General features: G+C 48.6%; 1 protein-coding gene across 2 annotated transcripts in view; it reads right to left on the bottom strand.

Moving 5' to 3' along the window:
• Positions 1 to 15,473, bottom strand: part of ATPCL (ATP-citrate synthase) — a 95,415-nt gene that overhangs the window by 34,052 nt on the left and 45,890 nt on the right. For both annotated transcript variants that reach the window (XM_050187048.3, XM_055075915.2), the window contains exons 8-16: positions 14,799 to 14,929; positions 14,195 to 14,313; positions 9,859 to 9,998; positions 8,920 to 9,248; positions 7,279 to 7,668; positions 5,186 to 5,290; positions 3,956 to 4,047; positions 2,724 to 2,910; positions 2,167 to 2,405 (exon numbers count right to left, since the gene is read on the bottom strand). In XM_050187048.3, the coding sequence (XP_050043005.1) occupies positions 2,167 to 2,405; positions 2,724 to 2,910; positions 3,956 to 4,047; positions 5,186 to 5,290; positions 7,279 to 7,668; positions 8,920 to 9,248; positions 9,859 to 9,998; positions 14,195 to 14,313; positions 14,799 to 14,929 (1,732 nt within the window). The remainder of the gene's footprint in view (positions 1 to 2,166; positions 2,406 to 2,723; positions 2,911 to 3,955; positions 4,048 to 5,185; positions 5,291 to 7,278; positions 7,669 to 8,919; positions 9,249 to 9,858; positions 9,999 to 14,194; positions 14,314 to 14,798; positions 14,930 to 15,473) is intronic.

Genomic DNA, 15,473 nt, shown 5'->3' on the forward strand with positions numbered 1-15,473 from the left:
CTCAAAGTCATACAAGGTTTATGTAATGTGTTGTGCGTTATATAATATACTGCAGAAATAAAATTAGATTTTAAGTGATAATATTTGAGTATAGCTTCGTTTACTGCGCCGCAAGCAAATGCCGCTAGTCTAAAGATCGAAGTCAATCCGTAGCCTGTTCTTCCCATCATTCCCATGTAGGTTGAGGCAACGCTCATGAGAACCCCCGTAGACACTGGCGCTACGTTTCCCTCTAGGGTACTTATTTAGAAACTGCGCTTACGACGGCCTTGCAAAAGGACATCACACAATAATTATTGGACAATCCACTACTTGCAATTAAAGGGACCCTGAAACGATTTTGACGATTTTCTACAAACATACTGAGTCGTTAGAGTAGGTCATTCTGATCATTAATTGACACATCTAAGTGCTCTGCGTAAAGCGTGTAATTTATTATAAGGTTTTAAAAATGCACATCGCTGCCGATCTCAGCACACTGCTCGGCGGAATTTTAAGCCGCCCCTACCCATATGACCGAAATCACCCATGTGACGTCAGTGGGGCGAGCTATCCGATTGGCTGACCAGGGCGCGTGATCGATAATTTTTCAAACTTTATGGTAAACAAATTATGTTCGTAATAGTTGGAATGTTAGTTAATTTGTTTTTATAAAAAGAAAGTAACATAGAGAGAATGCACAAGAACAATTTTTCAGTACACCTAAGCACTTCCGGCATGCAGCAACTGTCGTCTGCTTGTGTTACAACATGCTCCGTCTTTGACGAGAGCTCCGCCGTCAGTATCGATTTGTCTTTTCGCGAGCGCTTTGATTCGACTTTGTTGCGTTGTGGACTGCAGACGTAGCGACTGGCAATATGTCAAGCTGCGACATCGTGTCCCTCTGCAAGCCAGTACACGAGCTGACTGGCTGCAGCGCATCGGACTGCCACTATCCGATCGGCGCCAGGATTTGTGCGATTGCGGCCGTCACTTTACACCGGAAGATTACTAACGCAATAGCGTTTCACGAGTCCGGTATTAGGGTAAACGCAAGCGCAAGGCGACAGGGCCTGGCCGTGTCCTCTTGCGTGTCGTTTGAGGTGATGAACAGAAGCGCAAATGTGAATGGTCTGCACGGTGCAGCCACCTGGTGGCATATAGCTCAACCACACACAGTAGCAGTAACAAAATATATTCTTTGCTACTGGTGTAAATTTTTCGCAGTAGTGTAATCATTAACACGTTGTTTTTGTAAATGTTTAAAATATTTTACACTTGGTTAGAGCAATATTAGCTCTTTCTTTGGCTGGTTAAGCTCTGCGCCAACGGGTGGCTGGACCGTGGAGGCAGGCACCCGTATCAGGCAGCTCGCATACGTCTACGCTAAAGTTACTTCACCAGCTTGAGTTTATGCCTCCACCGTTTCGTCGAAATATTCAGGTAACGTGCGATTACCGGAATAACAGACACGTTCGGCGATACGACAGAATGCTTGCAACTCACGCTGCTTCGATAGCTTTCGCTTGGGGTCGATGGCCAAGCGGCTAACGGAGAGGTTTCTCGCGGTCGAGGGCGGGCTCCAAAACAACCGGAAGTGGACGATGTGACGTCGCATCGTGACGCAGAGCCAGTGAAGGCGGAGCTTAGCCCCGATCGCTCGGCGAACGAGCTGAGGAGGAAAAGCATGGCTAGGGAGGAGGGTAACTTGTAATCGCTTGTAGCTCCATTAATACGTAATGCTTCACTTAAATTGTGGTGCGAATGTTCTACTTGAGCTGTACGCTACGCGTTTACAAAATTTGTCCGAACCATTTCAGGGGCCCTTTAGGAGTGCAACAGCTTGCTTGTGCACATCTAAAGGAGCTCCATCATCCATGCTCTTAATGAAACTGCACATTTTCTAGCTCGGGCAATCCAGCAAAAAAAGAAAAAAGAAAAACAGTTCCAAACCAACAAGCCTACTTCAAGCTCTCTCACATTTGTTAGCAACGTGCGATCACACAGTGATGCCGGCAAGTGTTTGCAAATCGTGCCAGTTATTGCTCCCCGTGCAATTTCGCACGCTCGCCTAATCCCTCGGCTCCCAATCCAAACCGTTGTTCGTGCTGCTTAGCACTCTTCTGACCGCACACACGCAACTACATCGGAAGCAGGGCAGTGACTCGAGACAACGACAACACTCACTTGATGGTGTCGCCAAGCGCATCGAACGTGGGCGGCACGTGGGCGCCAGCCTTGGCCAGGGCCTCATTCTTGGCAGAAGCCGTCTCGCGGCTTGAGTTGGCACACGCGCCGGCGTGCCCGAACTGCACCTCGGAGGAGAACATGGAGGCGCATGTGCCGATGCACCAGGCCACCAGCGGCTTGCTCAGTCGACCAGACTGCAACGCTTCACAGACCTCGTACTCCTCGACGCCACCGACCTGTAGATGCAGCCCAGAGCATAGCACGACCCCATTTAAACTTTCTCTCGAAGCGTGGACTGTTACCAAAAAGCCAAAAAGCGTGCAAACAAAAACAAAATGGGAACGTAACAATCAATCGATCTCCTTGCACCTCTTCTGGCTTAGCTGTGAAGTAAATGCCTCAACTTGAAGCGTTCGTCACTTTCTCGTTGTTTGAAAGCCAGATCAACATGCACTTGTGAACTGAGACGGCCACGAGAACGCTTCTGTGCTCTCGTGCTCTTCAATGTGCCCAATGTTGTACGATAAAGACGGACGCAGGAGTGCGGGACCCACCTCTCCAAGTAGCACGAGCATCTTGACCTGGGGGTCAGCCTGGTAACGCACCAAGTGGTCCATGAACGTGGTGCCCGGGTACCGGTCACCACCGATGGCAACACCTTCGTACACACCGTTGGTGGCACGAGAGATTATGTTGTTCAACTCGTTCGACATGCCTCCCGATCGGGACACATAGGCCACACTGCACAAAGAGAAAGCTCGATGTTGGCATTTCGTTTAGTACTTCTGCATATATTCATTAATTACACGCAAAACACAAGCTGTAGCCAGTCCTCACATTGAGGCACTGCCAGCCCTCGGCAAATATTTGCATGCCATGGTGCACATATTTTTTTCATGCCCAAACTGAAACTTCACTGCGACAGTAACGACAATTCCTTCCTTAAGCATCTGTTTCAAGGAGCTGCACAATGTCAAGAGTACACTTCATAACAGTATAAGGCAAGTTCACCCTCTTGGAAGTGCAATTTGAACATTACTTACCATATTTACACGATTGTAAGTTGACCTATTTTTTTTAATTTGAAAATCTGAAGTGGGGGGGGGGGGGGTTCGCCTTACAATTGAAACCAAAACATGGCACCACCAAAAAAAGTGAGACCAAAGAGAAGCTACAAAGTAGTTACAATTTTATCTTTGCTCTGACAAGTGGGAGAAGACGATACGAAGCCCGCTCCTATCCTACAAGATCAGCAATGGGCCGTCCAGCAGGCTCGCACAGCGGCCGCCAGGTACTCCCTGTCGGTCCCTGCGTGGGAGACGCCCACTGGCGCTGACGTGCGTCCTGCAGGACTTCTATTAAAGTTTTTCCAATCCAATCTACGGCCCTACTCGTAACTTTTCGCTATTCCGTGTGTTTGTTCGCTTTTTGGGAGGGTTTTTCAACATTTTGAGAGTTTTACAGTGCACAAAACACTCATGGGGGTGCCGATAGTTAATGGAAGTGCCGCTGTTCTATTTGCGGCGGCACCCTCAGAACGGCGGCGCTTGCGGGGAGTACAGGTAGTTCATGGAAGTTCATTTCGCTGGATGACGACACAGTGTGGGACCGTAGCAGCGGTGACGATGGCAGCACTAGTGAGGACGATGGCACAAGTGAAGAAGAGTTGAAGGTACTGATTGCACGGGAACTGGATCATTTGAAAAGTGACTCGTACGATTCGTATGAATCAAAACCATGCTTTCCAAACATTCCTAGCGTAGCAACATATGTTGCAGCGTATTACCTTCCAGGGCGGTACAGCTTGGAGGCCAGGATGTTGTCCATCATGCCACCAGTGTTGCCAATCTTAAAGCAGCCCGGCTTGATGCCTCCTACCTGAAAGCAAAAGAGCCACACACTTTTGGTAAGTTCACAGCAACAGGTTTTCACATGACATGCTCCCTTGGCCATCCTGTGGACAGAATAAGCAGTTCGTGGGCTACGCTTTCACTGGAATGCTAACACTGCTTCATGAGTGCTAACTATAACAAATGGCAATGATTGGTTGATCAGGTTTAAAGTCCCAGTGCAACACAGACGCTAACACAGACATTGTAGTGGAGAGCGTTGGGGCAATATTCTGTAAAAATTATTTCTATCATCGATTCTTTCAAAGCTAGACAGCCAGTATTACTGTTATCAACCAGTGAGTAAAATAGATAACTAGTTGAAGAAAATGAAAATCTAGACAAGATACATCTCAGGATGAACTTTGACGACATTACGTTCTTCAAAGTGTTGCTAAATTTAAGCACATAATCATTTTTGCATTCAATCATGTTCTGTAGTCAGGTGCGATGGCTGGAAAATGAATTCACAACCTTGCACTCAGCAGAATAACTTCAAACTCAAAACTCGCTGAGAGAGAAGGGCACACCAGAACCACTCTTAAGTAGACAATAAAGGCACCAGCAACAACTTTACTAAAGCTTCTCTAGCAACACGTCATGTCTGTCAGCCAAATTCCTTCATGCATTTCACCTTGCACAAGGGCCACGGAAACATTTTCATTAGAAAAAAGAATGTGCTACAAACACAACTGCGCCAGTAAACTGCCACAAGCAAAATGAAAAGAGGCCATTGTATTGTCAATTGTTATAATGTTTGAAGGGAATACCATGAACAAAAAATTGAGCAGCTAAATCTTGCAAGGTAGGCTGTACATACACCGCTCATTTCCAAGCATATATGGCGAGTAACATTGATTCAAATGAGTTAAATTCTGTGGTTTTAAGTGCCAAAACTACAATCTGATTATGAGGCACGCTGTCATGGGAGACGAACGATTAATTTTGACCACCAGGGGTCTTTAACGTGCGATTCAAATGAGTAAAGACAGTTTCAGGGGAACTTTGAATGCATCATGTACTTTCATCCCTGGATACTTAGAGTAGTCCTGTTGGTTGCAGTAAGCTCACACTAACAGACGTCCCACTGGAAAAACAATGATGGCGGAAAAAATAGCAAAACTCACTGTGGCTGGTCCGATGATGTTGACGCCCTTGCTGTGTGCCGCCTTGATCATTTTGCGTGTCATGTTCTCTGGGATGCCCTCCGCAATGATTGCGATGGTGCGAATCTGCACAAAGAAAAGCTTAACTCAGTAAGTCGAGAATTGCCACCAAATCACTGCAAAAGAGTAGGTCCAGAGAAGATCTTGAGAGGCGAGTTATTAGGATACCTTCAACCATACGAGTCCCCTGTTAAATCTGCTACAAGGAAATCTATTGCTGCAGTACACCGATATTTCTATAATTTGGCCTGGCTTCAATGAAAAAGTAAACTGTTGCTTTTACACATGGTGTCCACATTGCATCGCCCAATCACGGCTCCCTCAGAGTAACAAACATTTGTGCACTACAGATGCTGGAAGTGATCACAGGCGTCGGAAAAAATGTTGCGACGACCATGTTTTGAAACTCGCCAACTGTTATTCGTGGTTCAGGTACGTCACTTGTTAGTCACACGGCATATCTTTAGAGCGGTGGAGTGCTTTAATGTTCACAACACTGTCGAGTGCACAGTTGAAGATTCTTATCCTGATAATGTTGGTGGCAATAAGTTATACAGGTGTGCCCGTAGGAGGGTACATTCTTTGCCAAGGGTGCCACCACACCTCCTGTGCATTTCTGATGATTACCTGTACAGACGTCACCATACTTGTGCCGAATCTAGAATTATTGGCAGACTGGGCTCGGCACTTTCTGAAAAGGCGGCAGATCTACACAGTGAGGCACCAGCCACCCCACAGGTCAAGGTGGTGCAGTTAACCTTCATGTGACAAAAGCAATCTCAGTGCGGACTAACTAATAGGCCTACAACGAGAGATCACAGCTCAATCCAGTCAGCCAATACATTAGGCTCTTTGGAGGCTAGGTTGGGGATTCATCGCAACTACATTTTAACCCTTAGTATGTTTTAAGGAAGCACAAACATATTAAGAAGGTCCCAGTGAAATAATTTTGGTATGAAACTCAATGCCTTCTACAGTGCAGGCAGGGAAACACCTTGCACGCTTTACCACCGAGGTGCGGAGTGCTTACACGTGCAAGCAAAGCCTCTTGTGCAAAGTTCTACCACACCAGTAAAATGTTTTGCAAGGTGATACAGTAAAACGTTAACTCGGAAATTCTGACAATTTGGGCTCGCCCTCTGGTCCTGGCAGACCGCATGCATAATTAATGGAATCAAACTCTCATTCATTCGGGCGCATTTGGCTGCGCGCCGGTTACGTCAGACAACTCTCGGAAGCTTGGCAAATGCTGCATATGTGCGACGCAACGGAGCAAAGGCGGCGCTAGCTTCCGACCCAAACGAAGCAACAGGGTCGGCATCCTTGCTCGCACAAGCCGGCGCACAGTCTGCATCTCTGTCACCCTGCTGGGCTTAGCTGCTATGTGTGCCTGCTGGCCTTGGTGGCCGCTGCTGCTTCCTCGGTCTTTTGTCATGCAGACGTCGGTGGCATGCGGCGTCGGCAATGCAGGCTGCTGCCGCTGCTTGCTGGCTCGGGCAGCACGTACCGCTGTGGTACATCACTCGCAGTGCAAAACCAGGACCAGTCAGCGGCGTTCAATCGGAGATTAACGATTCACAACTTGTAAGATGTGCATAGCTGTCCTCGAATTTTTTATTTTATTTTGCGTGACTGGAAAGTCGACCCTCGTGTCACAATCGCGGTCTCGTTACGTCAAAGTAAATGTGGTACTAACCATCATTGCCGGGCCGGTACAACCGCTCTCATTGTAGCTCCCGTAGACACTGTCGCCACAGTTCCCTCTACTAATTGTACAAAACTCTATGGTCACCGAAACTTCAGACCTGCAGCACTACATGCGTGAGAAGACAGTGCATAAAAAGCCATAGATATTTCGGCTTTGCACTCGCCGAAGAGTGGGGGCTTTGCATCCCCTACTCCCACCCACCCATAGTGCATGCTCGATCACATGGAATTGTTCGCTCGGCCTTTTGCACTCATTCGTAACCAACAAGCATTCGAACTGAAAGATTCACTCTTAAAGGACGTCAGCAGGCCCGCCCGTCAAGGCGACGGGAAAGGCAGACACGCACCTGGGGGTACTGGAGCGTCTCGAAGGTGCTCTCGTAGGCCGACCTCAGAGAGGCAAAGTTGATGAGCACGTCAGCATCTTGGTGACGCTTCATGGCATCGGCCATGTTCTTGTAGACAGGCAGCAGCACCTCCTTGTGGCCCCAGTAGAACTTCTGCTTGTGGTCGCCCGTGAAGGGGTACACCATGGCAACCACCGAGCCCTCCGGGCGCGAGCACACGAAGTCAAAGTCCAGCATGCTCTGCACCGCGCGCGTCTGCATGCCCCAGATGATGGCCTTGGTGCGAGGGGTGAACCACGCCTGTTGGGGCCCGCCAGGCTGCTCGCCCGCGTGGTCTGGAAACACGGGACGCCGCATCTCTTTCTTGGGGCTCGACGGAGGGGGCGGGGTCTGCAGAAGGTGGGGCGCTTTGGAATTAAATCGCATTTGATGCTGCAAAACCGGCACAGTAGGCTATGAGGTTTGCCGTAGTGCTGAGGCACCACATATTTTGACCACCTGGGGTAGTTTAAGGTGCTGCCACAAGTACACAAGTGCCTTGCCGTTCCACAGAAATGCCACTGCCACAGTCGGGAATGGAACCGTTGACACAGAGCTCGGCGGCGTAATGCCATGGCCACTGCAGCCGATAAAAAGTGCTCGCAAGCCATATAAGGCGAGTTGGTACTGTTGAACCTGGATGTAAGGCTTGCAGATATAATGAATTATCGGGTATAATAAGGTAAATCTGAAATTTAGTACACCCTGCTTTACTTCAAGTAATAAGTGTTGGCATGTGAAAAGTTCAGTTGCATCAATCCAAATAAGCAGAACAATAGGAGAAATCAGGAAAGAAAAAGGTTGAACAACGAAAGAAACGCAAAACAACTGCAGTGTATGTAAGAACTAGGTACTAGCAATTGATACCATGTTGAAACTTATAGTGAGAAGGTGCAGATTTAACCCTTTCGATGTTGGCATTTTTCGGAGGTCCTGCACCTCCAGCATCAGGTTTCTTTGCTGCAGATTATTAAACGAAGACGCTGGTTTATTTCTGGTTATGCAAAAGGGAGAAAATGACATGGACAACGGAAAATGTTCTTTTGGTACGGTCCTCGCATTCCTACCTGACGTCACTGACATGGTGGGTCAGAAGCGTGATAACATACCATTAACTCAGTGACACTGGAAGAGTTAATGACACATTATCCCAGGGATTGCAAACATGTCGAAAGGATAAGAGTGCACTATACAATAAATACAGTATGGCTCTCAATAGTACAGAATGGCTGACCAGAAGCTCATGCGTGTTTTTCCCCTCCTTGCCTTCTTCATGCTGCATGATACTGCTGCGTTCGTGCACAAATGCGTTGCAACAATATTGAAGACGACGTATATAGCATTTAGAAGCGCAATTGGAAGTTTTAATACTAAATATTTCCAATGCCCAATTGCCATATTTAGCATTAATCCCATCAAGCAACGGTAAAGGGGATCACCCAGGATTCTTTCAAGCCAAAGTGGCTAAACCTCATATGCCCTCCCACGAAAGTGTTCAGAAGGACTAAATGTCTGACAGGAAGGCTGCTTGTTACGCACGAAGTCAAAACTGCGTCGTCGAATTGCATGCACGCGAGTCCAGAAGTGCTCGGTGCCACCCACCTTCATGCCCCCGGGCAGGAGGAAGTTTGCCGTGGTGACGTTTGGCTCGGGCATGTCGGGCACCTCGCGCCGTCCCATGGCCATGGCCACGATGGCCGTCATGTGGGTCTCGGGGCCGAACACGTGCACGGGCACGCCCAGGGTGCGCCCCACCTCCTTCATGACGCGCAGCCCTTCCTGGTAGTTGGGGCCCGCCCGGCGCACGAACACCGACACCCTGTGTTCGACCAGACGCTCCCTAAACTCCTGCAAGGCCTTCACGATGCCCTTGAAGGTGGCCGCCACGTTGGTGAAGTTGGCTATGCCACCGCCAATGATGAGCACCTTGCCTGCGCGACAACAAACCAGAGAGTTCGGGGAAGGGCACCAAGGAGTGTGACAATAACAGCTGACTTAAAGAAAAAAAAAAAAATACGCAGGGTCTATTAGACACGCAGCAGTCGAGGGCTCCATACCAATTTAGTCACTTGGGGTTCTTTACAGGTGCATAACAAAACCTTTTAGAATGTGTTAAGAAAATGCAATTTTAGGTGGGTTGATGAAATTAGGACGAATCTGCAGGCTCAAGTTGGGATTGGCTAGTGCGAGACAGGGGTAATTGGAGATCGCTGGAAAAAGTTTTTGTCCTGCAGTGGACATAAATATAGGCCGACGATGATGAAGAAAGCGCTCCAAATCTGCAGACAATGCTGCCTTGAATGTGCAAGCCAAATACTATTCTGCTGTCCGCAGCACAAAGCCTGCGATAGATTTATTCGCTCCTGTGGCTTCAAAGAGTAGAATCTTTATTTCCTGCTTTGAGGCACGCCAGTGACAGTGTTGCATGAAGTACAAGACCCCATAGATGCCAGCCACTAGGCGTGTCGCTCCAACTTTCAAGCAAATGGCAAAGCGACGAAGAGAGAAACTGAAGGAGCTTGGATCGACCAGAGTGCTCACCGTCGGGGTGCTTGTCCGAGTGAGTCATCAGGCCGAGGATGACCTTGGCATATTCGTAGGTCTGCTGCTCGGTGGGCGCCCCAGAGTACTCGCCGTAGTTGGCTAGCTCGCTCGCTCCACCGAGGTCGCACACCGTGTCACTGCGTGCACACGGGGTACAATTGTACAACGTAGCTGGTTCAACTTGTGTTCAATACTTAGACTGCACCACACTGATAAGCTGAAGCCATCGGTCCATTTGTGCCACATGCACTCAGACATTGGCGAAAAAAAATTGCAACTTGTGAAGGAAATGCAAACAGGGTTAGCATGAGGTCTCCTGCAGATTTTGATGGCCTGTCGGCACCTCGCCATGCCGTGCAATTGAGAAATGCAATCCTGAGCAGGCTCGATTGCAATTTCAAGTGCACCACGTGACAGGCACACACACGCATTCTGCACTGCCACGAATAATGTAGACTTCCGTTAATTAAACGCTGATCAATTTTATCTTTCTGTTAATTCGACACCGACTAAAAGTCTTGGCTGGTGCACACGCATTTATATGGGCCCAAACGTTCGTAACTTCGAACCTAAAATTGGCATTCGTCGGACAATTCGAACTTGACTAGTCAGCATGCACGTGCCTGACCCCTGTGGTGACCCCATAACGACCCCTTTAGTGGCAGCATGTCTCAGCGAAGCTTACGGGACAGAAAATATATTCAACACACGTCGTCTCACTGGACATACTTCAGCTGTCGAAAATGCCCATTTTCAGCTTGCCTTAGAAAAATTTTCGAGCAATAACTATTCAAGCAATAGCAGTATTTCACAATGTCTGATTATGGTATTTACCCAATTCTAATGTGCACCAATTGCTTGCAAAGGAAATTGAGCTGAATGGAAATGGAATATTTCTGTTAAAATCAACGGCGACTTCACTTGCGACAGTTGTGACATCATCCTATCTGCTCGAATGTTCAGTGTGTCATATGCAGTATATCGGTCAGGCCGAAACATCTTTTCGTATCCGACTCAACAACCACAAAGAACAAGTTAACAGCTTGCCGCACCTGCCATTATCTATACATGTTCGACTCCCAGGTCATACGTTTGACAACATAATTGTAACAGTAATACAATCTGGTTTCAAATCGCACCATGATCGAGAAGCACGAGAATCCTGTCTCATTCATAAATTTAACACTGTCATCCGGTATCAATGAAAGCGTAGGAAAAATGTCGTCCCTTTCTGTCATATCTTCATGTGTGTGTTCTTGTACAGAATTGACAAAGCACGCCAAATCAATTTATCCCTAGTTTTACCATGTTGCAATTGATATCATTCTGTAACTTCATGTACAATCATTGTGACACCATAATGATATTTCATACATATCATGTATCGTGCTTAAGTTATACTTGCTACTGCACTTTTTTTGTTATTATTTGCAAGTGTACACATGCATGTACTGCTGATTGTGCACACGTGCGCATGCCCATGAAAGCGGCTGCACGCTTGTATCTGTTTATTCTGACGAAGACCGTGCCATGACCGAAACGTTAAAACATTCAATTCTCTTAAGTGTGCCCCTTCGTTTCTTCAACTATACATATATATATATCTTTTCGGAAGGGGGGCGGGCGGGGGGGGGGGACTACTTGTTCTGGCCTCTCCAATGCCTTATCTATACCGTATAAAAACAGTTTATCCAGAAACGCACCCAAAGTGTCCAAAAAGATTATGTTGTCAGCATGGATGGTGAGAAAGGAGTCCAAAATCACGCAGAAACACCAGAGTTCGCAGATCGCTCGTCTTCCCCGCCACTGAGTGCCGCCATCTTGGCATTGTTCGAAAGCCTGAAGTTGTGACTTTCAGTCCCCACAGCCTTGCCTATGATGACTGCATAGGAAAAGCACAAACGCAAAGCAACCAGGGGGTCGGTCTGATGAAGCTCGCGATGCACGCTGCCCTCCTATTGGCTAAGAGTGCCAGCACGCGGAGAGGCACCTTCCGATTGGCCGATGCTAAGGCAACTAGCTCCTTGATGCTGCTGGCGATGCTGCTGGCGCAGCGTTTGTGTGCTAGGCCTGCCAGTGGGCACGCTTCAAAAACTGTTGACCTGCCATTTCTTTGTTGATCACACTGCGAACTTAAGCGGCAAATCGGCCCTCTAAAAAAAAAAAAAAAAAAGAAGAAGAAAAACACCTAGACACTGGGCACGTGCCTAAAGAAAGCAAAGTGCAAGCTCTCTCTGCTGTTGTGCCTGGCGGCCCTTCAGAGTGGGGAATGCCACCCCAGCGACATGCAGTTGTCACGCCTCATCGTCCACTTCAAGGCAGCTCGCTAGTGGTACCTGGCAGCCCTTCAGAACGGAGAAGGCGACACGCAGTTGTCACGCCTCATCATCTACTTCAAGGAAGCCCGCTTGAAGATAGCAATGTCGTCTCTCCTGACTGTCACGAAGAGCCTATCAAGGCCATTGTGGTCAATTGTTCATTCCGCGACAAAACTGGTCACAGATGAAGCAATTATGGGAAACGAGCCGATGGCCTCGTCAAGTGGAATGTTGTACGCCCACGCTGAAGTTTAGGTCCGTGCAACGCTACGATTCTTCACAGCTGTCAGCAGCCCAACTTGGCACAAACCCGCCACAGACTGAGTCAGCGTATCTTCCCAGTTCCCCTGTTTGTGCCACTGATGTGGGTGTGTTTCAACAAAAGTACAGTCGGAGGGAAAGGGCAACAAACCTCTGGATTGGTGGGACCTGAGGTCATTGGTTTCCCGATGCCGGATTGGTGGAAGAGACGGAACAATGACAACGCAGGGCATAAAAAGCGGATCCAGACAGCTGTGAAGGAGGAGGGGGACGCTGGGAAACAGTGAGACACTCGACATGCAAAGATGCTACCATAGTGTGCTCCGATAGTTGGAGCAGTCTTGTAAAACTCATCCATATACTTTTTTGCATATATTCCTTTTTTTTTTCATTCTCTTAAATGTCGCTTGGAACCTTTTCTCCCGGCACCTGGCACAGCACCATCCAAGGAAACTTCGTTGGCCGCACAGACCCCCCAACTTCACAATACTGCTTCTTATGGCAAGAGGAGGCAGTTGTGCCAGGTTATGCAGGTTATCGGTGAATACAGTGGAACCCCGTTCATACGTTTTTCACCGGACCGAGGAAAAAAACGTAACAGCCGGGAAAACGCAACAGTGAGAAAGCTCCGAAAATGAATGAAAAAAGTGCAGCTTCAACTATAGACAATTTATTTCCACAGAGTGCGCTTAGAACTTAAAAAAAATCTAGAATGGTGGCTTGCCGTTTGTTTCGCTCGCTAGAAATCACCACACGTTTTTCAATAGCCTGGAAGGCCGCATTGCTGTCAGCATCGCTGTGAGGTGCGATGTACCTGCGGAGGAGGTCCAGAGCCGCGACGGCTTCTCCAAAGCTAGGATTTGGCAACTCCCCAGCATCATGCGGCTCGTGCTCTTTGTCGTCACCGCGCCAGGCAACGGACGAATGAATATCCGCGGGAAATTTTGCCCTCTTTGGCGTAATCATGCTAACGTGCTAACGATTGTTTAGTATTGCTGCGGAGCGCGCGCGTCCGAGCAGCCCGGTTGCGCGCAGCGCTGCGTGGTTTCGCGAGAAACGTAAACAAGAGAGGAGAGCTGGCCCGATAGGCGGAGCAACGCCAACTTCCAGCTTCCCTTTAGTTATAGCTTCCCGAAGAGTGACGTCAGGGCCTCTCCCGAGTTTCCTTCCTCCGTGAGTCGACCCGTCCAACAAACCATGCGGCACGCGGTGACCGTAATCACAGTGATGATAGTGAGAGCATTATCACGAATGGCCACCTGGTGGTGGCCTCTCGAACTGGCGTGCGGCTTCTTGCAGCCAGTTCCACAGCCAAGCCCGGCCAAGCCCGGTCAAAACTCGCCAAAAGCCAAAATGGCGGCTGGAGCGCGTTGCCTACTTTAGCCCAGGCGGGTTCGGGTTGCGACGCATCATGCGGGAACGTTTTCACAGCTACTACGTAACAGCGGGGTTCCTTATACATTGGATCCTATGGAAGCTATGCCGGGACCGGATGAAAGCGACATAGCAGCCGGGAAAACGCAGCAGTGAGGAACGTAACAGCGGGGGTCTACTGTAGTATTGAGCGAGTAGACTAACGTAATGAGCAAGCCGATATCTACACACGGTTGATGCATTCAGGGTCGTATGCGAGTTGTTCACGAAGTGAGCATGCAGGTGAGACCGCTGCCGAGTTCCACGGGCCAGCTGTTTAGTTTAGAACACAGGCAATATTCGAGTGGCACGCAAGGGAGAAGCATTGCTCGCCAACTAACCTGTAGATGACAGAGGCACCGCCTCCAGCAACCATGGTCCAGATGCGACCCTTGGCATTCAGCACCGTCAGTTTGAGTGAGGCACCACTCTTGGAGTCCAGTTCCGCGATGTAGGCTTCCTGCACAAACAGGGCCGCACCGAAACAGCGAATACCACATCAGTCTGCCATCAAGCACTAGAGCTCTCGCACCTCAAGAGCTCACACTGTCGCCACGAAAACCATATCATGCTCATTCACAACATCAGCGTGTGTGCCCGTGATTCTACGCTACTGCTCCGTCCTCAACGTTCGGACTTCTACGACTGGCTGCAACAGAAGCAATCGCACAGCATACCTGCACTAGGCTGTGTCCTTCTGTTCGGTTTTGTTATTCTTAATGAATGAAAGGTACAATTGATGCATGCAGTTCACAACTGTGCATTCTTGGAAATCAACTTAATCAAGCTTTACAACTGTTTGCACGACTGTCAAAAAGTAACAAGCCATTGTGGCCTATTTTGCAATGTGGACCCAAGAACGCTGTAATTGTGGCACGGATTCTCCATTTCACTACTCACTGCTGCTTTTCCTTGTTTCCCTGTCAAAAGCATCACAATACTGACCTCTGTTGTGGCGTCTCGCCCGAAAGGTGGCGGAAAGGTGACGTCCCCCCACTTCTGTTTGCACGCAAACTCGGCTGTGGCATCAAGCTTGGCTGCCAGGTCCAGGATGTGCACCTGGCCACCCGTTACCACTGCAAGCATTGTGCAGTAAGTGTCATCCTACAGGGATTATGAAGTCTGGCTGCACATTTGTGCTGTTCAAGCCCCACTCCACTAGTTTCTCGAGCATCAGGCAGCTTATAGTCACCAGCTTGACCATGAACTAACTGAAGCTCTCGCATCTCATGACCTGTTCTGAATGCAGCAAGGAAAATTAAGTCTGGCTGCACATTGGTACTGTCACGCACAGTGCAAGTTGTGACACACCAAGCTTGAGTCTGAGCATGGTCAAACTGGTGATCATAAGGTGCAACATGCTTGAGAAACAGTGCGTTTGCACTGGGAAGGAGACAGTGGCCCTGTTTACTGAACAGCAAGCGAGCGTCATGCAGTGGTAGGTCAAGCAGCCAGTGCTGCAGAAAGCCCGGAGGATAATCAAGCATCCACTACCACAAGGCATGTTCACACACCCGTCCTCCGTTGGCGGCACAGCTTACTGGTGTTGCAACATGCTACAATAAAAGTGTGCATGGTACAGTATAGTACAGTTAAACCTCGAAATAATGAGGTATCTTA

Source organism: Dermacentor andersoni, chromosome 2 (assembly GCF_023375885.2).
Source record: "Dermacentor andersoni chromosome 2, qqDerAnde1_hic_scaffold, whole genome shotgun sequence".
Lineage (NCBI taxonomy): Eukaryota > Metazoa > Arthropoda > Arachnida > Ixodida > Ixodidae > Dermacentor > Dermacentor andersoni.